Source organism: Monosiga brevicollis, genomic scaffold (genome assembly GCF_000002865.3).
Source record: "Monosiga brevicollis MX1 MONBRscaffold_10 genomic scaffold, whole genome shotgun sequence".
Classification (NCBI taxonomy): domain Eukaryota; class Choanoflagellata; order Craspedida; family Salpingoecidae; genus Monosiga; species Monosiga brevicollis.
Genome location: NW_001865047.1, coordinates 1,108,759 through 1,134,653, shown reverse-complemented (window position 1 = coordinate 1,134,653; position 25,895 = coordinate 1,108,759). Strand labels below are relative to the sequence as shown.

At 54.7% G+C, this 25,895-nt stretch overlaps 7 protein-coding genes across 7 annotated transcripts; 2 read left to right on the top strand and 5 right to left on the bottom strand.

Annotated features, from left to right (window-relative positions):
- Positions 1–2,234: 2,234 nt before the first annotated feature.
- MONBRDRAFT_32486 (uncharacterized protein) lies at positions 2,235–3,727 on the bottom strand (the record flags this gene model as incomplete). The annotated part of the gene is made up of 8 exons (XM_001745815.1): positions 3,536–3,727; positions 3,352–3,428; positions 3,219–3,257; positions 2,985–3,093; positions 2,805–2,828; positions 2,654–2,713; positions 2,423–2,519; positions 2,235–2,330 (listed from the first exon to the last, which is right to left on the bottom strand). Coding segments are annotated over exons 1-8 (663 nt in total), but the record flags the coding sequence as incomplete, so codon positions are not given.
- Positions 3,728–4,282: 555 nt separating this feature from the next.
- Positions 4,283–6,107, bottom strand: MONBRDRAFT_25573 (uncharacterized protein; the record flags this gene model as incomplete). The annotated part of the gene is made up of 7 exons (XM_001745814.1): positions 4,283–4,441; positions 4,594–4,650; positions 4,778–4,845; positions 4,953–5,121; positions 5,253–5,384; positions 5,506–5,629; positions 5,725–6,107. 7 exons carry the CDS (start codon positions 6,105–6,107, stop codon positions 4,283–4,285), a joined length of 1,092 nt encoding a protein of 363 aa, XP_001745866.1.
- Positions 6,108–6,480: 373 nt separating this feature from the next.
- Positions 6,481–9,711, bottom strand: MONBRDRAFT_32485 (uncharacterized protein). The gene is made up of 8 exons (XM_001745813.1): positions 9,625–9,711; positions 9,436–9,530; positions 9,252–9,344; positions 9,007–9,105; positions 8,234–8,881; positions 7,710–8,122; positions 6,828–7,590; positions 6,481–6,696 (listed from the first exon to the last, which is right to left on the bottom strand). Exons 2-8 carry the CDS (start codon positions 9,523–9,525, stop codon positions 6,628–6,630), a joined length of 2,175 nt encoding a protein of 724 aa, XP_001745865.1. The 5' UTR covers positions 9,526–9,530; positions 9,625–9,711; the 3' UTR covers positions 6,481–6,627.
- A 2,807-nt stretch (positions 9,712–12,518) lies between these two features.
- On the top strand, positions 12,519–14,478 carry MONBRDRAFT_25571 (uncharacterized protein; the record flags this gene model as incomplete). Its single annotated transcript, XM_001745946.1, has 10 exons — positions 12,519–12,626; positions 12,688–12,750; positions 12,818–12,901; positions 13,081–13,115; positions 13,213–13,360; positions 13,430–13,488; positions 13,573–13,612; positions 13,857–13,921; positions 14,004–14,126; positions 14,322–14,478. The coding sequence occupies 10 exons, from the start codon at positions 12,519–12,521 to the stop codon at positions 14,476–14,478; spliced, it is 882 nt and encodes a 293-aa protein (XP_001745998.1).
- A 646-nt stretch (positions 14,479–15,124) lies between these two features.
- Positions 15,125–17,688, bottom strand: MONBRDRAFT_8350 (uncharacterized protein; the record flags this gene model as incomplete). Its single annotated transcript, XM_001745812.1, has 4 exons — positions 15,125–15,207; positions 15,366–16,484; positions 16,640–16,968; positions 17,354–17,688. Coding segments are annotated over 4 exons (1,866 nt in total), but the record flags the coding sequence as incomplete, so codon positions are not given.
- Positions 17,689–18,335: 647 nt separating this feature from the next.
- On the top strand, positions 18,336–22,397 carry MONBRDRAFT_25569 (uncharacterized protein; the record flags this gene model as incomplete). Its single annotated transcript, XM_001745945.1, has 18 exons — positions 18,336–18,604; positions 18,664–18,734; positions 18,829–18,907; positions 19,038–19,236; positions 19,297–19,452; positions 19,628–19,726; positions 19,809–19,891; positions 19,965–20,001; positions 20,118–20,237; positions 20,305–20,524; positions 20,665–20,721; positions 20,836–20,903; positions 21,004–21,109; positions 21,216–21,365; positions 21,437–21,549; positions 21,651–21,924; positions 22,035–22,099; positions 22,200–22,397. The coding sequence occupies 18 exons, from the start codon at positions 18,336–18,338 to the stop codon at positions 22,395–22,397; spliced, it is 2,364 nt and encodes a 787-aa protein (XP_001745997.1).
- A 119-nt stretch (positions 22,398–22,516) lies between these two features.
- MONBRDRAFT_32484 (uncharacterized protein) lies at positions 22,517–25,621 on the bottom strand (the record flags this gene model as incomplete). Its single annotated transcript, XM_001745811.1, has 12 exons — positions 22,517–22,940; positions 23,025–23,136; positions 23,228–23,534; positions 23,641–23,727; positions 23,878–24,149; positions 24,335–24,427; positions 24,513–24,630; positions 24,731–24,880; positions 24,994–25,037; positions 25,126–25,185; positions 25,290–25,384; positions 25,560–25,621. The coding sequence occupies 12 exons, from the start codon at positions 25,619–25,621 to the stop codon at positions 22,823–22,825; spliced, it is 1,518 nt and encodes a 505-aa protein (XP_001745863.1). The 3' UTR covers positions 22,517–22,822.
- Positions 25,622–25,895: the final 274 nt, after the last annotated feature.

The following is a 25,895-nucleotide window of genomic DNA, read 5'->3' as shown; positions in this document are numbered from 1 at the left end:
CAACCTTAACTTTATAAAAGCACGCATCAAGTGCGTAGTATTGTCGTGCGGGTTATACAGGTGAACTGCATAAACTGCATAATTCGCTGCAAGAACTCTCTTCACAGCAAAGGCGTTTTCTGATTGTTGGTTTTGCTCCAGAAAGGGGTCTCAGCTTGTTTGAAACAGTAGTTTTGCCGTTACAGATGTGAGAACTGTTTTCGAGAACATGTGTTTTTACTGTTGTAGCCGCAGGCATTGGTGCTGGAGACGGTAGAGATTGCGCAAGCGTACAAGGATCAAAATTCATGCAAGCAAGCAGGCAAACAACTCGAAACTGGCAGAAGGTCAAATTTGGGCTTGGTGCACAGCCCGAAAGAAACCTCCATGCGTCACCACCATCACCATCTGTACACGGCACACCACGCTTGCAGGGGCATGACGCCCGGCTGCGGTCAGCACCATGGTTGCATTACGGGGCCTTGCCCTTGTGTTGGCCAGCCGGACGCCGGAAAGGGACACTCTGAATCGTCAGAGGCCTGGAAGAATGTCTGCAAGATGTCATCCAGCTCGGCCTGCATCTGTGTCAGCTCGGTTGTGGCATTGTTGCTGAGCTGCTCCATCACGACACACCCATGTCGGCGTGAGAAGGTGAAACAGATCCACGGCCCCCCTCCTTGCCACGAACATTATGTGCTCAACGCCACTTACATCAGTCAATTCACGAATGTCATTGACCACATCATACAGCAGTGTCCCATTGGCCGGTACGTAGGCATGGGGCACGGTCTGGTGATCTGGACCACCTGACAATACCACAGCGTGGACCCATGGATGAGATCACCGTGCGAGACGGGGCGGCACCAGCCATGCAGCAGCACCTACCGGATACGCATTGGCCAGGCGAATACGTGCAATCCTTGAGCGCTGATTTGAGGTAGCAATTGCCCTCCTCCTTGTCAGCTGCCGTTGCATCGCGATTCCACCTAAGCTCACCGTCACAACCAGGCTTTGAGCTCTCAGACCGTCCGAACCAAAAATAAAACAAAAGAAAGCAAAATACATCAGATCCAGAACTTAAAAAAACACAAAGTGAAAACAAAACAAAAAATCAAGAAACCAGGCCTATTAGCACACGTTAGCGTGCCCGTGGCCAAGAACCTGTCACTTGAAAGGTCGCCACCCATTGCCCGTCATCCGTTGCCCTTTGCGACGCGAATGGGCACAAATAACACACGCACCGGAAGGAAAAGCCCTGACACTTGTCAAGCTGTTGACAATGCCCGCAGCAGTCGTTGTACGAGCTGACGTTGAGAACCTGCACGTCGTTCCCGGGACAACACACGTCATACGCAACATTGCACTTGCCACCGGTTTGATTGGCCACGATGGTCCAAGTGTATGGCTCGCCCCCTGAGCCGCGAAGAAGCTTGAGATTTCCTCTTCGGTATCCAAAGCCGCAGTCCTTGCTACTCGTGCACAGGTCGGTGCTGTTGCCAATCACCACGCTCTGACGCATCACAGATGGAACTGCGGCCTGGAAATTGGTCCAATGGCTGACGCCATCCAGCGTGTTGGTCGTATTGCACGTGACCCCAACGGCCTCACACAAGGTCGGCAGCCAATCTGCAGCATGCATCACCTCGGTGTACTCGCCGCTGGCATTGGGAAATTTGACTCCGTTGGGGGGACGGATAAACGCCGTCCCTCGCACCCCACCTGAACCCGAAGATGAAGGCCGTAAGGTCCGAGCAAACTTCAGCACCCCCACCACCTTTCTTCCACTTTGTACCACGGCCAGCCTGACCTTCATAAATGGAATGTTTGCCTCCCCGGAGCGGATAGTTGCGTGCTCCTACCGCATCGCCACCCACCACGGGTCCTGCAAATGATACATGCACCCAATGATTTTACCTCGTCTCACAATCTACCTTTGCAACGCACTGGTGCACCGCACGTACCGCCGTTGTCGGTGGTAAAGATAATCAAAGTATCTTCATACATGCCCTGCGCTTTGAGAGCCCGGGTCACGTTGCCAACGCCTTCATCCAAGGCCGAGATCATGCCGGCAAAGGTGAGACGCTCTTGGTCCGTGATGACATCAGCGTAAGGCTCCTTGTACTGTGGTGGCACCTGCGCGGGGGCATGCACCGCCTTGTGCACCAGACCAAATGCCAGACGATGAGACCCGGTCGAATACTGGCAGCCCTCCAGCCTCTACAGTTGAAAGAATTTCGGATCGACACTTGCCTGATATGCCAGGTAGAGGAATAGCGGCGGATCAGCCGCTTGTCGCTGGTTGATGATGCGAATGGCTTCTTCAGAAAAGATGGTGGTGCTATATTGTCCCTCTGTTCAATTTACCGTGAGCCATCTCCATCCAATACCTCATTTCCTCGGCAGATGTGCGCGCGCATTTCCCTGCCACCCCACGCGCTCTTACTCAGGTCCCAAGCAGGGATGGAACAGTTGGGCCCGCAGTGACGTCCTTCATCACGGTGCATATCGTATGCGTTGTCCGTCTCATGGGTGAAATAGTCCTGGGTGGGTGGAGAAAGTGCCGTAGTCCAAGTGAGTGCTCGGCAAGCAATGGGCAGTGCAGTGGTCGGGGCGTGACGCTGAGCTGATTCCTTTCTTCAAACACCCTGCATGGCCAGCCACATCATGTACATACCTCGCCCCCACTATAATAACCCAGGAAAGAGTTGAATCCTCGAAAGGTGGGGGTGTAGGCCTGTGGTCGGTCCGAGGATGAGGGTGAGCTTTGGAACTCCCGACGCCCGTGCACAAACGCTGCCGACAACGGGTTTGCTGTGGCTACTTACCCATTTGTAAAAGCCCATGTGCCACTAGTAATCAGGAAAAGTTTACAACGCAGAAGGAGGCGCGGCCGTGAGCAGTCCCGTCGTGACTGGTGGGGGGAAACCCAAAAAAAATGGCCTTCTGAGCCACTGCAATCAATGTTGCCGAGAGTGATACCCAATGTTCTTCACAAGATGACAAACCTTGCCCACGGCACGCGTGTCGTACCCGGCCTCTCGCATCTTGTCGGCAAGTGTGGTATCATTCAGCATGAGCCCATAAGAATCGCGGGGGGGGATCCAGTCGGTAACGCTGGTGGGAAGGAATGGTGGGGGACAATGGTGCACGCTTGAGCTCAAGGACCCCCATGCTAGCCATCAGACGGTGGCAGGATCGCTTGGAGGGTTGCGCCAGCTTGTGATGGTGCGTGATCTTACCCGTGATGCATGGCGTAGCGCCCCGAGAGGATCGATGCGCTACACGGCGCAAGGAAGCCCCATCAGCCGCCCGTTGATTCGATTCAAGAGACCACAGGCGCACGCATGAACCGCAACCAGAAGGACCACGCACCGAGAAGGGGAGCACACGTCTTGCATGTACATTTGCGTAAACAGCAAGCCCTCTTCTTGCAATGCGTCAATGTTCGGCTAGTTTGACGGATCAATCCACCGTGACGGCCAAAGGATCGCGGGTGAGGGCAGGCCCAGGCGGTGTGCAGCCAACACCAAGGGATCGCGCACGCGTCAGAATCTACCGTGCGAATCTGATGTCCACGAAAGTAGAGGTCATCATAGCCCAGGTCATCAATCACAATGAACAATACATGGGGCTTTGTGCCAGCCGCCACCGCATGCACTGATTCCACCATCATCAGCCACACCACGGCCAGTAGCGCCGCCGCGATCGCCCCTGTCATGATGGCTCTGAATGCTGCTTGTCTAGTTGTCAGACGAAAAAAATTAACATCCGATGTAAAACACAACAACAACAACAAACAACAACAACAGTAACAGCAAACAACAGTCACAGAAAACAACGATAATAATTTATGATGGGCGAAGGGGGAGGGGGGTTGCTGTTCTGCGAGAGTTGGTCACCAACGTGAGGGTGGTTGCAAGAGACAAGGACGAGGGGAGCAGTGCAGGCTCGATTGGTGAAAAGAGCAGTCTAGATGATGCAAATGCTTCAAAGAGCGAGGTTGGACGCGCAGCGTCCAGGATACAGAGAGACCATCAACGGTCACACACCCACAAACTGCGGTCTGTGAAGCTATCGCGTCAAGAAAAGATAGGAGCCCAAACCTTGCCGGCCGGAAAAGTGCAACGCAGAGGGCCAAGCGAACATGAAGAAGACACCGCTTCTGCGCGCGGCGCAGAGACACAATGAAAGGCAAATAGTAAAAGAAAAGAAAAACAAAAAAAAAAAAGGAGAAGGAGAGAACGACGAGAAGGACGCGGTCGAAGGAGACGACAGCGCGGCAAATGACCAATTATTTGGGACTTCAGGGCCAGCCTGAAGGGTTGGTGCTGTTATTCTGCCACCAATCATCATCATCACCATTGCCAGCATCAGCACGCGCGCGGGAGTCAAAGTAAATGAAGAGAAACAGCATCCACATCATGAGCCCGTAAAACACGGCCGAAGATGCTGTACGACGGGCCTAAGGCGTGCATGAGCACCCCCAAACGCCATATTCCATCCAGAAAGCACCAATCAAACGTGAGCAGGTGTGGAACGGGCATAAAGAGGTTCATACATCAACCAGTCCACCAAATCGAGCCATGAGCGCCAACTGCCGAGCTCAATGCGTACCATAATGGCGTGGGCGTGAGCGGCATGATGAGCCTGCCGCACCCATGCAGCTTGCACCTAATCAAAAGTCGGGCGCACACGCAGGCAGTCAGTCAGTCTCCTCGAAACGACCTCGCAAAGACCAGCATAAGCACAACTTGGTTGTTAAAGAGAGCAAAATTGACCCAGGCTCAGGGTCACCTACCAGGTGGGAATGCCACACTGCCAAAGCCCCAAGACAAGGACACAAAAACATGGAGCAAAGGGCCTGGCCTGTTGATGCCGCCAATGGTCGCGTGAGCGTAGACAAGAACATCCGCACATCATGGACACGGCTCGATGCGATCCAGCCAAAAGGGCCATGGCGCCGCAAAACGTACCCATAAAGCTATTGGGTCGGGCAAGAGGATCGACGCCTCGCGCGTCATTGGGAACCACCCGCAAGGCTGAGTACCAGGCTGCTGCCTCCCCATCCTCCTCCTCGATCGGTAAATGGTGCAGCGCAGGCGGCGGATGGGCCACAATCATGGCCAACTGCTCGTCCGTTTGCTACAAGCCGAAAAAACGACGTATCCGCGACGCCAAAATATCAGGGTCGCCCCCCAAAAAGAAGCACATACGCACAAACACACGCACAGAAACCCAGGCAGAAGAAAACGCTGCCCAAAGCAATGTCTTACTTGAATCAGCATGGAAACAGTGGGAATGTCTGCGCCATGCACGTCGGTCCCGTTCACCTCAAGAATCTGATCCCCTTTGGTCACACCCACACGGGCCGCAGGGCCCAGGGGCTCGACGTCAACAATGTACGTCTGAGGCACAACAGTGCACTGATGAGGCAGGCCTTGCTACAACTAGAACGGTGTTGGCTTGGTACCGTGCGGATGGGGCTCACCCAACCGCTTTGGAGCGCGTGAGTCCCACGTCACGTACCGGAGCATGGCCTCCGAGGGTGAACCCGAAGCTGTCGCCTTGACGAGTCAGCAAAATGTTGCGCGGGCCGTGGACAAGGGGCTCTCGGGCATTCATGGCCGTCATGTCAATGGATACCATACCCCTGCATTCAAAGTAAACGGGCAAAACCGGTCAAACGCACGAGCGAAAAGCGATGTCCCATTGGCGCTAAAGACAAACGAGGGGGCGCCACCGTACCGAGGTTGCGAACGAGTGGCCTCCGCAAATGAAGGCGGTGCAGCTTCGCTAAAATGCGTCTCTTGTAAAACGGCGTCGATCTCTTCTGCGTCGGCCCCAATAGGTCGCGAATTGCACCAGGCTGGTTCGTCGTAGGCCGGGGGCGGTGCCATGGCAAGGCTCCCTGCCGCACTGCTTCGACTCACCCGACGAGAACTGTACTCAGTCCGAACAGGGCTCACCCCCACCTCCTCCATCAGTGCATCTGACTGTCTCGGCAAGAGCAGCGCTTCCTGATCCTCCTCCATCTCCTCCTCCTCCTCCTCCTCGTCGCCATCGCCATCGCCATCGCCATGCCCACCGACCAAGAGCGGATGCCGTTCGTGCTCATTGTCATCCGCCATCTTCGATCGTCTTTCTCTCTCTCTCTCTCTCTCTCTCTCTCTTTTTTACAATGAAATTGGGAAATGTCAGATGAATTATTCCTTCACATCTCCTGACACACACTCACTCTTTCTTGGCTTGCACGCCTACACTCCACTCGCTCTCGTACGACACTACACTCGCTCTCGTACGCTCTCGTACGACACTACACTCGCTCTGGTACGCTCTTGTACGACACTACACTCGCTCTCGTACGACACTACACTCGCTCTCGTACCGACACTATGCACTACCTCTCGCACTACACCACACTACCTCTCGTACTGCACTCGCTCTTGTACTGTCCTCTCGTACTACACTTCCCTCGTACTGCTCTCGCTCTCGGACTGGAGTCGCTTCTGCTGTTCTCAATTTCAGAAGGACAACACAAAAAACATGGAAGCATCATGCCAAAGCAAAAGGATTGCGTGTTGGCCAAGAGGGGGAAGAACCCGATACTGCCTTGGGCAGCCATTCACAGAAAAAAATATCCAATTAGAATCAAATCACGCTGTCAATCACCTTTTGCAATTGAGCTTGCTGTGCCCCTTCCTCCTTGAACTTTTTATCCTGTGCCAGCAAAGACCGAAGCGCGGCTGATGAGGTCAGGCTAGCCACGAATAAAACAAGGAGAAACAGGCCGAACCAAAACAAAGACAAAAAAAAAAACATGGCAAGATCAGTCAGCACAATAGACGTACCCCGTAGGCTTTGCGGAGATTCGGCGAGAGCTTGAGCGTGGTGGTACCACCGCGCTCGTCGCCCACGGCAATGATTGGGAAGGCCGTATTGAAGGACACGTGCGTCAGCTTGCTCTTCTTGACAATGGGCTGCTTGCAAATGGCCTGATACTTGTTCGTCGAGAGATCGTAGAGGTGCACGATGCCATCCGTCGTCACGGCCACAAAGACGGTCGAGGAGTAGGGCGCCCACGCCACATCACCCACAGCGTTGCCCAAATCAAAGGTAAAGACGGGCTTGTCCAGATCCTTCTTCCAGATCTTCACCGACCAATCCGCCGAGCACGAGATGAAGATGTCCGGATGGAAGGGATTCCACGCCACGTGGTAAATGGCCATGCTGTGTGACTTGTACGAACCAATATACTTGGAACTGTAAGCCTTGGAGCAGAGGTGAATGTCACCCTCCTCCGTTCCAACCAGGAAGAGGCGGTCTTGCGTTGGGTGGAACGCCAGTGCCGTGCCGTTGCCGAGACCAAAGAGCGGCTCCATGACGCCTTCCTCGTCCGCTGCTGACTCTTGCAGATGCAGCTGCACAATGTCTGTGTGCTGCAGTTCTGTCTGCACCAGCGTCCAGCTCGTGACCCGGCCGTCTGACGATACCGACGTAAAGTTCAAGTTGCCGTCCACATCATCGGCATGCCACTGCAATTGCCACACGGGATCGATGTGCTTGCCAGTCTTGGCCGAGGACATCGCCACGGGTGTCGAGACATTCTCCTTCCTACATTGTCGGGGTGAACAGCGAGCACACATGTGTGTTAGGCGGCATCGCTGAAAACTGCGACACGAGCACTTCAACGCAACCGAAGCAACCGGGGCATGACGCGTCATCAAACGTACGTAAAGTCGTAAACAGCCACGTCGCCATTGTAGAGACCAACAACCACAATCGAAGGGTGATCCGGATGCACGCTCAGAGACATGACGCCATGGGGCAGAGTAATGGCATACTCAGGATAGGAGGGCTTCTTCAGGGAGAAGAGACACAGCATGCCACCGGCCTGCTTGCTAAAGTCGTACGAGCCAAAGCCAACATAGAGCAGGTCCTTGTAATGCGGGCTCCACGCCATGCTGGTGACAGTCTTCTTGCGCGACTTGTCATGAGTGAGCTTCCACAGGGGCAGCAGGCTACCTTCAGCCGGCTTGAACTGGTCTGAAGGATCATCCCAATAGCGGAAATCTTGCAACACATCATCAAACGTGTTCTGGTTGGTCAGGCGCTCCATCTTCTCCACCGTTGCAGGTGAAAAGTACTGCAACAGATATCTCCGAGGTGAGACTTGACGCATAGGCATATGGCAACAGATTCAAAAACACACAAGAGCGACAACACCGGCCGGGACGGGCAGGGGTCGGTCACTCACGTTGGCCATGGCAGCCCAACTGGCAGCAGCGTCTTCGGGCTCTTGCAAAATGCTACGTTTCGTGGTGCTGGGTCGCTTGATGGTCACCTGCTTGTTCTTCTTGGGATCCTTGGCAGCGGCCTGCTTGGCCAGGTCGGCCACGTAGGCGTCGTACATGACCCATTGCGTTGCGTTACCGCTAAAGTTACGTCGGGCGGGGGCATCCGTCATGGTACCGCGCTCGCGCATGACGTGGTTGTAGGTTTGCGAAGCGCGCTCGCTAAAGTTGAACTGGTTGCGCAGGGGCTTGTCCTGTTGATCCTCTTCGTCCTCATCCGGCTCCTCGGCGTTCTCGGCCGCCACCGCGGGGGCCTCCTCGGCCGCGGCTTCTGCCGCAGCGTCGTCCCCAGTGATCCCCTCGTCCTCTTCGGTGGTGGGGGCCAGCTTGGTATCCTCGCCCTCTGCGCCTTCACCGGCGTCCGGTGCATCTGTTCCTGCATCCACGCCAGCCTCCGTGGTGAGCGCAGCCCCCGCCATACTGTTGCGCTTGAAGCGATTGCGGGTCTGCTGACGACGGCCTTCATCGCTCTCCTTGTGCACAATTGTCCCCGAGAGGCTAAAGTGCACTGCACATTGCTCCACGCTGGACATTTGGCGGTAAGCTTGTTCCTGCCCGCAGTGTCCGTGACAGTCCATGATACACACGGTAAACAGAGATGACCAAGTGAGCCAAGTAGCTAGCCAGCAGCACGAGCCTGAAGCTTGTAATTTTTCGAAGCAAAAGCGCTTCGCACCTTGAAAGAAAAGCGAACAATGTTGTCAGGAGCATGAGGATTGTCGGCGCGCAGGATGCGCGTCAACTCTTGGTCCAACTCCTCGGTTGTCAAAACCAACTGGGCGCCCGAGCGAGGAAAGGCCCCGGGCCAGCACACGTCATGAGCAGCGCTCGAGAGCTGTCAAGCCAAGCAGAGGAGCCAGGCGTCTTGATGCTCCACGGGGTGCAAGGCTAAAAGAGGCTAAAGAGACAGGTAGAGTTCACCTGATCAACCGGTTTCACGGGATCCTTTTGCTGAATCCAAGCATCGACATCTGGGCCCTCGCCACCAAGACGGGTTCGACTACCAGCATGCAGCTACAAGAATATACCCCAAGAGTCATGAGTCACACATACAAGCCGGAGAAGAACAGAAAATAAAAGAGCAAGTGTCTGTGCCACGACCTACTCGGCTGACAGAGCGAAGCTGCGACTTGGAGGCCAAGCTCTTGCTTTTGCTGCGCAAGCTTTGGCGCGAAGCCGCCTTCAAGTCGCTCATGGTGCCTGCAGACAAAGAACAAGGACTCTCGAGTCAGTCACGAGAAGCGCAACAGAGACTGCCACGTCGCCGAGTGTCCCTATAATCAAGTAAACCGACCGTGGAGAAGGAGCGCACCACAACAGCCAGGCGCAATCTGGGGCGATCTGTGCGCACGGTCTGTGCTCAAGCACTGATTCGGAATGACAGTCTTTGAGGCAGAAATCAAAGAGTTTGGCGGTGTGAGAAAGATGCACAGAGCCGGACAATACCAAGCAGTCGATGCTTTTCGAGAGGGGGGGTGAGCCTTGGGGTGGCCACATCAAAGCCACACAGCCAACCAGCAAAATCAGACGAGATGACCGCGTCCCTGCCCTCAGGGAGGAGGCAGCATCGCGCGATTGTGCTGAAGCGGTCGTCGCCTTGGCGTTGATCGCTTACCAACGGTTGTCAAGGTCGAGCGCTTCTGAATAACTGGCACTGGATTAATTACTTTGAGAACTATACAATTAGTAGTTATCAAACTGCGACTCGTGTCACACTTGAAACTTGATGGCACAAAAGAAAAAAAGAAAAAAGGTTTCATCGTTGAATTACCAGTGTAAATAGATCCAAAAACTACCACAAGTAAAAGTTATAAACCAAGAGCGGAAACACAGGTGCCGCACCATAAGCGTGTGTGTGTGTGTGCTATGGGAGCATTGTTCTGTCTGGTAGGGAACCAGGCTTGCTGTCGCAGCGTGAGGCGGGGGAACGACGGGGGCACGGTGCCAACATAACATGGGCTGTACGTGGCAGTTGTTTGATCCGTTGCTCAAGACCACCAACATGGGCTCTGCTGTCTCACGTCCAGGTTGCACTCGTTTTTACACCTTTGTGCCAACCGTGTCCCTTCTTCTCGACCGCCACCGTGCCCTGTGCCATACCTTTCACTCATGCCCCGCTCAGGAGATGCTGCACTCCATGCACAGCAAGCACACAAGCCGCTCGCAACCGTCAACAGCAAGTGCACTCGCCTACAACTTGATTTGGACGCGGCGCTGCGCACTACACAAGCGCTGCGCACGCGTCTCACCCGCCTTGCTCTTGACCAAGAGCAACTCCAACATAAACATGACTGCCTTCTTGCCGAGAAACATCACCTCTCTACCGAGGTACCTGCCCTCATGTCTTTCGCACTGCCGGACACGGCGCGCCACTCCTCACCCCCTTCCCTTGACCTGCAGCTGGAGAAACTTGAATGTGTTGCGCGGCAACACGCCCGAGATCCGCAGCTACTCTTATTAGAGTCCTCTACCCTCTTGTCGGCACCACCTGAATATACCCGTCTTGAGGTGCCTCGCATCACAGTCATCAGCAACGACGGCTTGGCTCTTGCGGCACAGAGCGAGGTTGGCTCACCGCGCGTCTAAAGTATTCAGGAAACCCTGTGCACTTTTCACACCTTCTACGTCAGCTTGACCAGACGTTGCACTATTTTAGCAGGCACGACCAACATCCATGGCAAAGAGTGTCGGAGGGTGCCCTCGCACCGGCTTGGTGGCGTCCCGCACTCCACACACGTCTGTTGCGTTCACCAACAGCGTCGATGATGCGTGCGTCCGCCGATGCACCCTGATTTGAGGCCACATCTGTTGCAATGCTAATCATTTGATGTCCTTCCGGCTTCCCTGCACGGCTTTGCTCACGTTCAGTACCAAAGCAGTCTTGCTCAAGGCCCTGGATCAAAACACGTACACAAGCAAGCTCACGCTGGGCCAACGCCAGGCCTTGACCACAAGCATGGAGCCCCGCTTTTACCAAGCTGGCACTACCGTTATTAGACGCGGTGCCCGAGGTGAACGACTCTTTGTAGCCATCGAGGGTACTCTCAACATTTCGACAGGTCACGGTGCCAAGCTCTGCATGGCCCCACTTGTCTTTGGCGAGCTGGCGCTTCTTTATGATTGCCAGCGCACTGCGACGGTGACAGGTAGAGAGTTGCAATGGCTCGTTACTTGGCTGCTTCATCCATCTCCACCCACGACCATCAACCTCTGTGCTTGTAGCGCAGACTGACGTTCAAGCTTTTACAATTGACCGGCCAGCCTTCAAGTTTATAACCCGCAAGGTCATTTATCTCCTCGCCGGCGTGCTCTTGGCGTTGCTCACTTCTTTTCACGCACACGACTGCATCTTCACGTCTATGCACTGATGCAGGCAAAGATGGACGAGCACGAGCGGCTCGCAGGTCTGTTTCATCGCATGCCACTCTTCCAAGGCCTCGACAACTCTTATCTGTCCCAGCTCGTGGCGGGGGCGTGCGAGGTAGGACCAGGCTTTGGTGTGATCCCTTGGGACGCTGATGCCGACTGCTCATACCCTATTCTATCCCCAGGTTACTTTCGATGAGACGCAGCTGATTGTTCGCGAGGGGGACAAGGGGCACACCTTTTATCTCATTACAAAGGGTGAGGTCGAGGTGGTGCAAAATGGCCATGTCCTGCGCGTTTTGAAGTGTGGCGATCACTTTGGCGAGGGCGCCTTGCTTCAGACCAATAGCGTTCGCACGGCCTCTTGCAGAGCAAAGACGGCTGTGGCTTGTGCCACACTCGATCAGTCGGTCAGTCTCCTCCTACACTTACAACTCCTCAAACACGATCGCTCGGGCTGATGCGCCATCGATCGACCATATTGACCCCAACGAAACTCAGACGTTTGCCAAATTTATCGTGCCGTTGAAAGTCCTGGGTCGGCTCTCTTACTTGGGTATGAAAACCGTGAGCTGGACTCTCTTTAAAACTTTAAATGCACACGAAGGCTTGTGTCGATTCACGCGGCTGGTCGAACCAATGAATAGATGCAGAGGATGAGACTTTGCCAATGCCATCCCAACACTTGCTGGACACTGATCTTAGACTGGAAGACCTGCACGTCTTGAGGTAAATAGGGCTCGGTTAATATCCCTAAAACGGTTCTAAATGATGATGACCGTTTACAATGACCCAGCAATTGACTCTAGCTGTGTTTTGTGTATGTATGTGTGTGGGGGTGTAATTGCCAACAGTGTGTTAGGTGTGGGTGGCTTTGGGCGTGTCGACCTGGTCTATGCCCCACAGCATCAAAAGCAATGGGCCCTGAAGGTGTGTTGTTGCCCGAATCACTGCGAGAAGCTCGGAGCTAATTCCTTGTTGTTCTTATCAGGCCATTAGCAAGGCCGCCGTTTTGCAATCCAAGCAAGAGGTATACGTGCAATCAGAGCGCGAGGTATGCCATTGTGATGCAAGGCGGGCATGATACTCCAGTCTTTGACCTGTCAGGCCACGCTTTGTAGATTATGGCCGGACTGGACTCGCCCTTTTGCACACGGCTAGTCGCAACCTTCAAAGATGACTGCTATTTCTACCTACTGTCTGAGGTGTGTCTGTGTCTGCACCTGTGTCTGTGTCAAGAGGTCCTATTGGTGCCTGCAGATGCACACGAGCGTGCACACGCCCATATCAGGAATGAAGTAGCCAACGACATAAAGTGATACATGGTCATCCGACTTTACAATGTGATCCATAATCTGCTCCGACCTCTCAATTTGAACGTTAGGCACTACTAGGCGGCGAGCTATGGCGTCATCTCAAGTGTGTGCACCACAATATGTCCAGTCATCCAAGCGGCCTTGTGCCGCTGCCTTTTCGCTCGACATTCCAAACTCATTCGATGACTGTTTGATCATAGGCTGGGCGGCCCGCTGGCTGAGGATCACGCTCGCTTCTATTGCGCCTGTGTCCTTGAAGGCCTGGCCTATCTTCATCATCGGCACATCCTGTACCGCGATCTGAAACCCGAAAATGTAATGCTTGATGCCCGTGGCTATGTCAAGTTGGTAAGTCAGAGTGGGCGAGACCTGCTGCTAGATTATAGAGCCGCGTCTCTTCATGTCACCTGGCTATAGGTGGACTTTGGCTTTGCTCGCCACCTGCCAGGCAACAAGAAGACCTGGACCTTTTGTGGGTGTGTAAAAGTTGCCATGAGAGGCCAAGAGGTACCAAGCGGTGCTGAGTTCACACACGTGTGTGGAATCCATCTCGCGTTTAGCACCCCGGAGTACATGGCACCAGAAATCATCATGAATCAGGTCTGTGCAGATGGTGACACGAGGTCACTGGCTCGTTATGGGATTCTGGTTGAAGAGAAACAGAAAACACAGGAGGTTGCGGTACTGTGTGAATGGCGCCATTTACACGCATGGCCATCTGTCATTGGCAACAACAATGATTGGCCATGTCTTTGAGCTAGCCCACCCTGCAAAAGTGAAGATCGATCAGCTCGCTTGAAATGAGTTCTTACGCTGCAGTATTGTGGTTGCTAACCAACTGCAGGGACACGATCAGACGTGCGACTACTGGGCTTTTGGCATCTTTATATACGAGCTTTTGACAAGCAGGTGAGGTATCCTCTACGTGCCACCTCATGTAGACTTGCACGTCAAAATCACTGACTTGGGCACGTCTGACACACATGCGCAGGACCCCGTTTCAGCATGCGGATCCCATGCAAGTGTACAACAAGATTGTCTTGGGAGTGGATCAGATCCACTGTAGCCCGCGGCTCGGGTGTGACGCCAAAGACCTCGTTTATCGTCTCTGCAGGTCAGAATAATAGTCGCTTGTTGTACGTTCTTTCTGCCGATGAGCGCATTCGCGCGTGATCCTGTCAAGCTTTGCGCTGACCATCTGAACCGATAAAGCATGCACCGCTGTTGCCAATGCTTCTTCTGACGACATGCTGACATGAGTTGCTCTTCGCTTCTTTTTTGGACAACTTTCCTTGTCACGCTGGGGCAGAGATGTCAATGCAGACCGTTTAGGTACAGGAATCGAGGGCATCATGCACATAAAGCACCACATTTGGTTTGCTCGGGTAGATTGGGCCAGTCTAGCCCAACAATGTATACCGCCACCATTTGTGCCCGACATTTCCAAAGACGATCCAACACGGTAAGATCTCATGGGCTCCGAGCAGACCTGTTCTTTCAACCAGTCATCAGGAGATTCATAGACTCATGTTCACAGTCCAAGACAACCCTCATCGTCTTTCATCGTCTTCTTTGTGCTGTCAAAATTATAGATTTTTTGATGTTCCAAGTGAAATGGCGCCTGCTCCTCCAGTGGGCCCCTGCGCGCTGGATCACTTTTTTTGATGCAAGGCGGAAAGCCATGGCAAAATGACAAGTCGCGCTGCTCCTGACAGTTGATACGAAAAATTCACTTCAAAAAGGAAAAAAGTCTTGCAGCTTTTGTGTCAATTAAAAAAGCGTCACGCCTCGAATTAGAAGGAAAGGAGTAGCTGGCGAGATAAACGTCAAAGATGAGCTGTTAGATGAAAGAGAGCAAGAGAAACAGGGGTGGTGCAAGATACGGGGAATATCAAAAGTATGTCGGTGCTAGTTTGGCTTTCCCATGTTTGTGCTGAGTTCAAGCCGACCAGCATCGTTTAGGAGCCACTCTTCGTACGGTGCAACTCGTTCCGCCTGGACCTGAGTGGCTTTATCCACCTACAATAAGCAGAGCACGGATTACGTTGACGATCTTGTGGCAAGTCATGGAACGAGTAAAGCCGTCAACGAACGAGTAAGCCATCAACGTACCTCATCCACGAGCTCATCAAGCTCTTGTAGGAGACTGGAGACAAAGCCCGTACCACTATGCATTTCAACAGTCACCTCCCGCGCTGCCGAAAGAAAGGCATCTGGGTGAGAAGCACGAAACAAGAAAAAGAGAAAAAAAAAAAGAAAAAAAAAAGAAAAAAAAAGAAAAAGAAAGAAAAAAGAAAGATAAAGGGTGTGTGTCAGCCAACATCATATAATGACGTGCTTGCACGGGACGTACCGAGTTGGCGAGCCTTTTCATACTCATGATCCATGACGCTGGTGCCAGACTTCATGGAGGGCCGCTGAAGTCGAACAGGAGGCGCAGTGGCACCGTGCCTGGTTTCACGAGTGCCGATAGTGTTCGTTTGACCCTCCAAAGCCTTGGCCAAGGCCAAGGTCTTGAGCTGATCCACTTCGACGTATTGCACTCGATCGAGCTGCTTGACTTGGGTTTCCGGTTCGTTGGTTATGTCAGCGACAGGGTTTGCATCGAGCATCTCGTCGCTGCTGGTCTCTTCCTGTGAAGCGGCTCTGAGAAGCCGCACTCGCTTATCCTCACCGGCTTCAATGTCTGGAGCCGCGTGGGCAACGGGTGCGTTTGGTGCAGTCAAGGACATGTTTTGTTGGCGCCGGGGGATAGGAGGAGGCAGGGCGTCTGCGTCTGAGTCTTGGTCTGAGCTATCGGAACTAAACTCACGAATAGGGTGTGGGGCCGCCCGACGTCGAGGACCAAATTCCAAGACCGCATACTCCTCGTGCGGCGGCAAATCCTCGGAGACCTGAGAGCGGATGCTGTTGGAGCGACGGCTTGACAATGTATTTTGCCGGCCGGGAAGAATGCGAGACTGACGAGCAGCAGCGGCAGCGGCGACCACGGGTGACTGCATTGAAGCCATGGGGGGAAATGGGGTACACGGAGCGGGAATGCACGAAGCACCAAATGGCATGAGCGTGCGGCCATGTCTCAAAGATCCAAGGAGGCAAATTTCAATCAACATTGTCAGTGTGATGCCGATCAAACACACCTGGATCTGAGCAGGGGCTGGTGACGGGTTTGTGTTTGCCAGAATGGAGTCGAGGTAGGTGGAGACATTGCGGCCATCATCGATGAGGTGAAACGCGACATGGGCCTCGCCGCGAGCCTCGAGTTGAAAATGGTTGCCAACTTGACTGTGGGCTACAATGCTTTGAAGGGGCCAAACTTGGCGGACAAGCTTGCAGTTGCCATCCAGAAGACAGAGTTGCACCGGATCAAGACGGAGCCAACCACGTTGTCCGGACGGGCTGACACACGGAAAGAGCAGGAGCGGCGTGGTTTGGGGTGGCGTGGTAGCAGATGGCACGCCACCAGTTGAGCCTGAGGAGGAAGGGAGGGGGGAGGGGGGTGTGGTCAAGCACAATCATTTTGTCCAATGGTGAGGGCTCATGGAGGGGAGACGAGTACACCAAATCAAACACGAGCAAGCACTTTTTAAACAACAGTAACAGGGTCTGTAAAACGACGAAACGCACAGATGCTGCTGCGAACGGAGGGGACGGTGTTGGCGCGGTAGACAACTTCTTCTTCGCCTTCATCAATGGGCTTGCTGGTGGGGCGTGGGGCAGAGGTGCGACCGGGCAAAGGGCGGTCTGGCACGGCAGGTGCCACATTCTGGTGGGCACGCAGGCGTGCTGCAGCGGCAACGCCTTGCGGCGGGTTGGTTGCCCGCAATGGGCGGGGCAGCGGGGCAGAAGAAGGCGCTTCAAAGGTCGAGTCGAGAATGCCATGGGAGATGGAACGCTGCTTTCGCACGTCCACATGCACAAACTCTGTCTTGGCCACCGGGTGCCGACACACCTCCCTGTCGGAATGACCACGGAGGGAGTGAGCCGAGGGGGCCCGAAATGAGATGAGGAATCAAGGGTGGGCAAGAAGTAGGGCAGTGGACTTGAAAGTTGTGACGAGTTGGGGTCCAGGTTGACCAAGGGGGGCACACACGCACCGGAGTTTGGCGAGCCAGGCGGCTTTTTGAATGTCTGTGGTTGCAATGAGAAAGTAGCGACGATCTGGCACTGCCACGCTACGCAAGCGTTCCAAGACCACGCCACAAAGCAGCGGCAACAACGTGTGAGGACTTGTACGTTTGCCGGACTTGAGGCCGACCATGGGTCGCGACAGGTTGTAGGCGGGGCAGCGGGGACGGGGGCCTGTGGCGCGTCAAGGGCGCAAAAAATGTTCAAACTCACCAGAAGACGTTTGTAAACTTGGGGTGTTGGACCGAGTCTTTGATTTGCCAACAGCGGTTGAGGTCAATGACACCCTTGAGGTGTTTTTGACTCGCATCGGAGAAGTACTCGAGGCGTTTTGAGTTGGCCCAGAGGACAAAGTAGCGTTGGCGCCATCGCCGGAAATTGGGCGAAGCCAGGTTCTGAATGGGCGGACTCTTCACCAAGTAGCCCTCGGCCACCTTGACATCGTCCGACATGAGGTCATCGCCTTCCCGAGACGCTTCACGGCCCAATTCCTGTGATGGCGGCGGCGAGGCCGGTGCCTCGGACCGTGCCTCACCCGGCGCCGCCATCCCTGCTTTGCGGCACCGCAGGTCCCCCCCGCTCAACGCTCGCGCTGAGAGAGAGGAGGAAGAGGAGGAAAAGGAAAACTCAACAAAAGCGTTGTAACCCTCCGCCAAGGAAGCCCCTTGGCGCGCCTCGCGTTTGAATCACCTCGGTCGTGTGCCCGTCACCGTCACAGATACAGATACAGAGACAGTTAGACATGTACGGCTGCGCACGCGCGCGCTCTTGCTCTTTAAAAAAAAAAAATGAGGTTTTTGTGAATCGTGCAGGCACCCGCTGCCCCCCGTCAAGACAGAGAGAGAGAGAAGAGAGAGAAGAGAGAGAGAGAGAGAGAGAGAGAGAGAGAAGAGAGAGAGGGACGACAAGAACCAGCGAGACACATGACAGGAAGGGAGAGAGCTTGAGAGAGAGAGAGAGAGGTTGAGAGAGCGAAGTTTGAGAGCGAGAGAGATAACCACCACGATCACATCCCCTTCGTCATACAACATTTGGTAGCATCATACCTACCAGATGTCAGAATGTCAGAGTGCCAGAATGTCAGATCCTTTTCGTTTGTCGTTTGTCAGACGATCGGTGCGCGAGCCGAGCTGGGCACGGGGCACGGGCACGGGCAGTGTGTGTGTGTGTGTGTGTGTGTGTGATGATGACGATGATGGTGGCGGCGGTGGCGCGATGGGCGGCGGGGCTGGTGTTGGTGGTGTTGGTGGTGTTGGTGGGTGGGGTGGTGGGGGAGGATCGGTTCTGGGGTGGTGGGGATGTGGCTTTGCTGGAGCAGCGTGTTCGGGCGGCAATTTTGCCCACTTCGCCAGTGGCGACGCTGCCTGCCTTTGTGTCCCACGCGACGACGCAGCTCACCGCAGACTGCGCTTTCGACGATATCAACTACAATGACACGGACGGGCGCTCGTGGTGGCTCACCAGGTGCGATCTGCTTCCACTCTCGCTGCAGCCAAGCTGGTGTTGCGCCTACTGATCCCCAGGACACTGCTTTTTAGCCTACACTTGCAGCGGGTGATGCTCATGGCCATTGAGTTGGCCACCAATTCTTCCGGTGCGCCCTGCCCCGACGCCCGTTTCTTCGTGCTGCCCATTGATGCCTTCCTCTGGTCGTTTTGATCCGCCACTCACCTCGCTCATATCGCCAGCTGAGCCCAGCCTGCGCAACCGCACCAACTGTGCCTTGCAGTACTGGCTCGACAACGACTTTATCAACGACAATTGGTGGTTGGTCATTCTTGCAACCAATGCCATGCCATGCCATGCCATGCCATGCCATGGTCCACTTTGTGCAGCCACTGACGTTTGTCATTCTTCAGCTCACTGCATGTCACCACACGCCCAATCATCGCGCCAGGTGGAACGAGATCGGCACGCCTCACATCGTGGCCAAGATCCTGCTTACACTCAACCCCAGCCCAGACATGCTAGAACGAGCCCAGCCGATCCTGGCACGGGCCACCTTGAGTGCCGCCGCCGCTGCAACGGGCTGCAATCGCGTTTGGGCAAGTGGCAGCTTTCCCCCAGCATGCTCGCCATCCTTTTTGCGGATGCTGGTCAACCGCTGCTCAACTGCCCTTTGGGCCTTGCGTTTTGTTGTTCCGTGCTTGGTACAGTTGGCCCAGAACAACATCTTCCGCGGCCTTTTAGAGAGGGGCAATACTACACGTTTACGCACTGCCTTTGACCTCATCTATTCCACTGCCATCAGTCAGTGTCGGCGCTTCCCGCCGCAGCGCACTGGCGCAGCCTGTCAAGCCCTGACCACCGCCGTTCCTCGTAGTTCAAACGTCACAACAGGCAGATGGTATCCAACAAGACTTTTCCTTTCACCAGCATGGACCACAGGCATGTCATAGCCTTGGCTGCTTTCCCTACCTTCCTTCATCGACGCAATGACATCGCTGTCGTACTCATGAATGGACGTCGTGTCACCCACACCCTTAGCTTTACATGGGTTGGGGCTACGGTTCCATCTTCACTGCCAACATGCTCAGCATCACCTCATGGGCTGCCAACACCTCCTATGCCATTGACACTGATCCCGTACGCGACGCGGCATTGTGCGGTCCACCGACCTTTTCTCGACACATGCTTACTCTTGATTTCTGACCGGCTTACCCCACAGTGGAACGTCCTGGCTCAATACATCCTCAAGGGCCAACGCCTGGCCACCCGAGGTCCCAACTTTGATTACACTACTTCTGGCCGGTCTGTGATGCAAACCTCTGAACTTTGCTTTGTCCATGTATGCCTTTCCATTTGACCCCCTGCTCCTGCTTAGGCTCATGACATACTTTGTTCAAAACGACGAATTCAATGTCAGTTGGCCATGCGTCAACTCGACTCGCACCGCACCGCACCGCACAAGCGGCATCGCGAACATTGCACCCCTCCTAAGCACATCCGGCGCTCAACTGCCACCTGTGTGATGTAGATCAATCAAGGCCACTACCACTACTTTGCCGCCTTTACCGACTTTCGCCTGGCCTTCCCCGCGTTTGAGCCTCCACGCCTCACGCCGCTAGCCGTTATATTTGCGCCTCTTCTGCCTGAGGTAGGCGACGTAAATCCACGTCGTTGGGTCTTTGAGTGTCTCACAAAGTTGTCCTTCTTCCTTCTAGGTATCGCCCAGCGCTCCACAGAGCTCGGAGCTGCAGGCGTTTGGCAAGTGCCTTTTGACCACCGAGACTTGTGACCGGCCGGCAGAGACCGTACACTATTACGACTCTGACTATCTCGTGCATCAGCGTCCAAACTTGACAATATCGTTGCGCATGTTCTCTAACCGCACCATCAACTCGGAGTGTATTAACGGCGAAAACCTGCAAGGGCGCGCACTTGGTATGTCACGTGTGGTGGCCTCAATGGCAAACTCTTTTTGCCTCACCGCCTGTTCTCCCAAGATTGATGCATTCACTCCGCATTTCCTGCGCTCATTTGGTCGGATGCATTCGGTCGGATGCATTCGGTCATCAAACTAGCGGACGGGGTGGTCAATCTCTTTCAAACGGGACGCGAGTACGAAAACATCTTCCCAGGTACATGTGGCCAGCACTCTTGCCTCCCAAACATCCTGTGTGCTTGAAGTTTCTCGCACGCAGCCCGTTTCTTTTGCTGATGGCGTTGGTGTTGGCACCTTGGGCGCGGCACAGTGTGGAACTGGAAGCGTCTGCCTGGTACTACTGAGTTGCAAAGCCCGACAGAGTACACCTGTGCAACCGTATGCCCTCGTCCATCACGACCCCAGCCCATGCCTTGCGTGATATACCGCAAGACCATGCCGCTTAACCTCAAGCTCGCTCTTGCCGCTCGTCCCACAGGTGCAGGATGTGATTCATCGCCCCTGGACGGGTGCCGCTAGTGATGGACAAGTGGCTGCCGCCACGATGGACTTTGCTCGCGGCCACAGTGATCACATATATGCCGGTCTGTCTGTACTGGCAGAAAAGGGGGGAAAGGACCGGGGAGGGGGCAACCAGACGCTGTTCAGCTGGTGCGCTCACTGCTGCGTGCTCGCACCTATGACCTACAGCCAAGTCGTGGTTCTTTTACGACGATGCCGTCATCGCCCTAGCGGCCAATCTCAGCAGCACGGATCTGTCTTACAACCTCACGACCTCGCTTGACCAACGCCTGCTCAATGGCCCTGTGCTCATTGAATGGACCAATGGCAGTCAGACTGGTTTGTTGGCGTTTCACGACCGCAAACACGTGCGTAAGCACAACTCACCACATTTCACCGTTGGGACACAGAGTTTGCCGCAAATCAAAGCGTTTCGCTCATGGGCGTTCAGGCCCTTCGTCACGATGGTATCCGCTATGATCTTGAACTCTCTCCTGACGCCGTGATCGAGCTATCCACGGAGGTTTGTCTCGCGTCAAGGTCTTGTTTGATTGCCCATCTTTCTGGGGGCAAGGCCAGCAACTTGGTGATTCTGGGGGCCGTTTTGATTGCCATGACCAATAGGTGCAGCGCGGGTCATGGGCCGACATCACGCAGGGACCCTCCAACCCCGTGGCGCACGCTGTCTTCTCGCTCAGCGTGGTGCACGGTGTTGGCAAAGCCGTGACGCCAACATGCGCTTATCGCCTGACCCGCGAGGATAGCGCGCCCGACACCTCCAAAGTCACTGTCATCTCAAATGATGAGGCAGTCCAAGCCGTGATGGTTCAGACCACTGATGCAGCAACCGTCTTTATAGTGCAGCGCCAAGTCATGTCGACCGCTTATCTTGCGCGCTGTACGCTTGGACCAACAATTTGCGTCCATTGTCATTCTCTGAGCATCTTGCAACCACCGCGCCTGGCTCACGATTTGACTTGCATCGCTCGATGGTATGGTGCAATGTAGTGAGTCAACAACAGCATGCGTCCCTTGGCTGGTCTGTCACGCCATTGTCAGTGGGCATTGTTACGGTAAGCGGCGAGTCTTTGTATCTTCACGGGAAAGTTTGATGGGCAGGCCGGGGCGGGCTGCAACCACCAGAGGCTCATCGTGCGCCTGGCGGAGACTTAGGTGCGGCAGGCTGTGGGAAGCTCGGAAGTTGAATTGGCCGTCAACAATCCTCATCTGGAAGCACGTCCCATGAACGTCGTGTTGAATCTCAATGGTTTGACTTGCCCGGGTGCCACAAATGATCGTGTGATCGTTGAGTTGCCAGAGCATACCCACGGCGCAAGCACGCTGGTTGCATGCACGATTGTTCAATCTTAACGCGTGCTCCATTGCGAAGCGAGAGTGATGATGGGCGGGTCGATGTGCGGCGGAATGGACGTCGTGTAATCAAACCGAAAAAAAAAAAAAAAAAAAAACAGTCGACATAGACACGCCTCACAACTCACAAATCAATTGAGGGTCAAGATAATCAAACCGGCTTGGATGAATGTGCGTGAGCAAAGCTCTCAAGTTATGGAGATGCGGCTGGAGTCTAGTCGAAAAGACGCGCAAAACGTACAATGATGTGACACGACAAGGACTGAACAAAAGGAATAGATGTTGGAAAGGCAAGAGGGTCAAAACGGGGCACGATGCAGCCGAACTACCACGTCCAGGTTGCCCAGCCGCAATTTAACGCAGTGCGACCCGAGTGGCACAGGCAGGAAATGGTCCGCTGTTGCAAGCATGTGGGCAGGCTTGTCTTAGGCGCTGGCATCGCCGGAGCGATGGAAGTGGACGTTCTTCCAGCCATGCGGAGAATCGGCGGCTCGTGTCCACACACGGGTTTCTTCCGAACGTTGGGTGCGAGGCGCTCCATCCCTAGTTGTGGTCACCGGTGAGATGCCGCAATAACAATATCGGCATGTGACATTGAGGGTATGGCGGCAAACATGTGACACATACTTGTCAATGCTTTGCGTCAAGCGCACATAGGTTGTGATGGCGCTGTCACCCATCAGTTTCACCTTGGGGTCGATAATGGTCGTGTTAACTTGGCTCGAGTCGCGCCGAGGCACTGGCACGATCGGGCAAGGCACAAATCACGAAAGCCGGGTGAGAAAAGTGGCGGAGAAGAGAGTCGGTTGTTCCACAGCGTGAGGACTTACAGTTTTCAAAGTAAAACTTGTGAAAGTTCAGGCCCTCGATGAGGTAGCCCTTAGCCTCGGGTTCAAAGCAGGTTACGTCCTCGTCCACGAGCTCTCTAAAGAGCGTGGTACAGGTTGTGAGGTATGAGAAACGACTTTGACTGCAGTCGGGGGTGGTGGGCGAAACGAACTTGTAAGTGGACCAATCGCGAAACAAGATGGCTTTGAAAAGGCGCTGATTAGCGGTCAACAGGGCCAGGGTATCTTTCTCTGCAGCCGTGTCAGTGCTGGTGATGGTTTCTTGCTGCACCACGCCAGGTTCACTGGCCTGTGCGATGCGAAAGAATAGGGAAGGTAAGATAGGACACAGGAAAAGGACTCGGGGTCAAGCTGGCTGGCTTTGCAACTCAAGCATGCAAAAGCTTCCTGCTTACCCCGCGGTTGCCCTTGCGCATGAACATGGAAGCTGCGGCGGTCAGAGAGAGCATACGCCCCACGCCCATAACAGCCTTGACACTGCCCTATATCATGAGGAAGAAGGAAAATCAGAAAAAAAAAAGAATGAAAGAAAGAAAAAAACACACACACACACACACACACACACACACACACACACACACACACACACACACAAGTCGATGTCGGGGTTGCTAGCTTGGGGAGGGACCGACCTTGAGTTTGCGGCGAGCGTTGAACCTTTGCAGCTCGTCGATGGTCGTCTGGCGATGAACGGTGGAGGGCACGCTGGCATCGGCCAGCCAGGGATGCTTGAGAGCCTCGGCAACGGTGATGCGGCGGGTGGGATTGGTGGTGAGCATGCGGTCGATCAGGTCCTTGGCTTCGGGGGTGACAGTGTCCCATTCCGGGGAGGGGTAGTCATACGAGCCGCGCTTGATCTGCTCGTAAAGGGCCTGTTGGTTATCATCCCAAAACGGGGGGTAGCCTGGCCAGAGAGCAGAGACAAGGAATGGAAGAAGAAGAAGAAGAAGAAGAAGAAGAAGAAGAAGAAGAAGAAGAAGAAGAAGAAGAAGAAGAAGAGGAAGAAGAAGCGAAGTCAGGGCGGGCGAGGGAAGCACACGCAGATGTCAACGTGAAAGAGTGCAGGGGGTACTGAAAGGGAGGACCGACCGCAAAGAAGGATGTAAAGGATGGTGCCGCAAGCAAAGACGTCGACCTGGGTATCGTAGGCCTGACGCTTGATCACCTCTGGGCTCAGGTAGCCTAAGTCGGGTGAGAATGGCAAAGAGAGTGTCAATGAATGCTCAAGGGATCGCGGCAGCGCTGAGGCCTTGGTCATGCGGTGTACCTGGGGTTCCGGCAAAACCAAAATAGGAGGGGCCATTCTCCATCAGGACGGCAAGGCCAAAGTCCGTGATCTTGACGGGGGCATCCTTCTCGCGACTGGCCAACAACAGGTTCTCGGGCTGTGGTAGAGTTGGCGAGTGGGCGATTGAGAGAGGGCAGGGCTTGAGACAAAGTGTGGATCAGGTGGGCATGCAAGGTGGGTGGATGGCGAGCGCGAACCTTGAGGTCGCGATGGATGATGTTGCGTTCGTGGCAGTGCTGGAGGCCGACGAGAATTTGGTACATGCAATCGCGCGCGTCCTTTTCGTTGTAGAAGCTGCGGGTGACAATTTCATCAAAAAGCTCGCCGCCGGAGACATACTCGAAGACCTGCAGAAGGAGTATTCGTGGGAGAAAGGTGAGGAAGGTGAGGTGGCGTAAGGTGATGAGGTGGAGAAGGGCGGGTGTTTACGAGGTTCAAGAAAGCGGGGGCATGTACAAACCAAATAATAGTGAGTGCGGTCCTTGTAATGGTTGCGAAGGCGGACTAGCAGGAGGGAGGGCCAAGCGAAAAGGGGGTGTGGGTGAGTCAAATAGAAGGCAATCGCATGACTACAGGGCGGGAGCAGACTGACCAATGTGGTCATGTTTGAGCATGGTGCAAATGGCGATTTCGCGCTCAATCTTGGCAATGTCTGGAAGCGGGGCAGGAAAGGTTCAGATGGCATGCGAGGGTCGGCGGGTCGACGCGTCGGCGGCGGGATGAGCAGGTTGACAGGTTGACAATGTCGGAACAAACCAGAGCTTTTGACTTTGGCCGTGTTGATGACCTTGACGGCGCAAACTTCGCCGGTGGCCTTGTTGACACATCGGTGCACAATGCTAAAGGCGCCTCTGGGTGAAGCAAGCAGATTCAAGGGCAAGGCCGACAAGGCGTGAGCGTCAGGCGCGAGTGTAAGGCGCGAGAGAGGGCGCCGTGTGGTAACAAGGCACGAGCGAGGAGGAAGAGGGCCTAGGATAGAAGAGGGAGGGGCGAGGCGCATTGGCACGGCGGGCGCGGGTGGCTTACTTTCCAAGGACGGTGCCCTTGTCATTAAAGTCACAATCGTAAACATCGGTGAACTGCGCCATGCCGGCAGGTCCTTGCGTGCTCCTTGTCGGTCGGTGGCAAGTGGTGGCGATGACGGTTGGCGTTGATGGTACTTCCCACGATCCGCCTCTCTAGATGGAAAAGCAGCCAGCACACACAGACACACAGACACACATAGACAGACAGACACACACACGGGCACGGGGGGTTAGGGGTGAGAAGGAGAGCGGGATGGGGAGAAAGGGCAGGCAGGGGTGATGGACAATTATGGGTAAAGAGAGAGGGCGTGCAGGTCGTCAAGAGGAAGCGGGGAGG

Bases quoted from the DNA above. Each gene is read 5' to 3' on its own strand.
- MONBRDRAFT_32485 (XM_001745813.1), bottom strand. From the start codon at position 9,525: ATGAGCGACTTGAAGGCGGCTTCGCGCCAAAGCTTGCGCAGCAAAAGC. The intron at 9,345-9,435 runs GTAGGTCGTGGC...ATATTCTTGTAG, and splicing joins AGCTTCGCTCTGTCAGCCGA to CTGCATGCTGGTAGTCGAAC. The intron at 8,882-9,006 runs GTGCGAAGCGCT...CACTGCGGGCAG, and splicing joins TTGTTCGCTTTTCTTTCAAG to GAACAAGCTTACCGCCAAAT.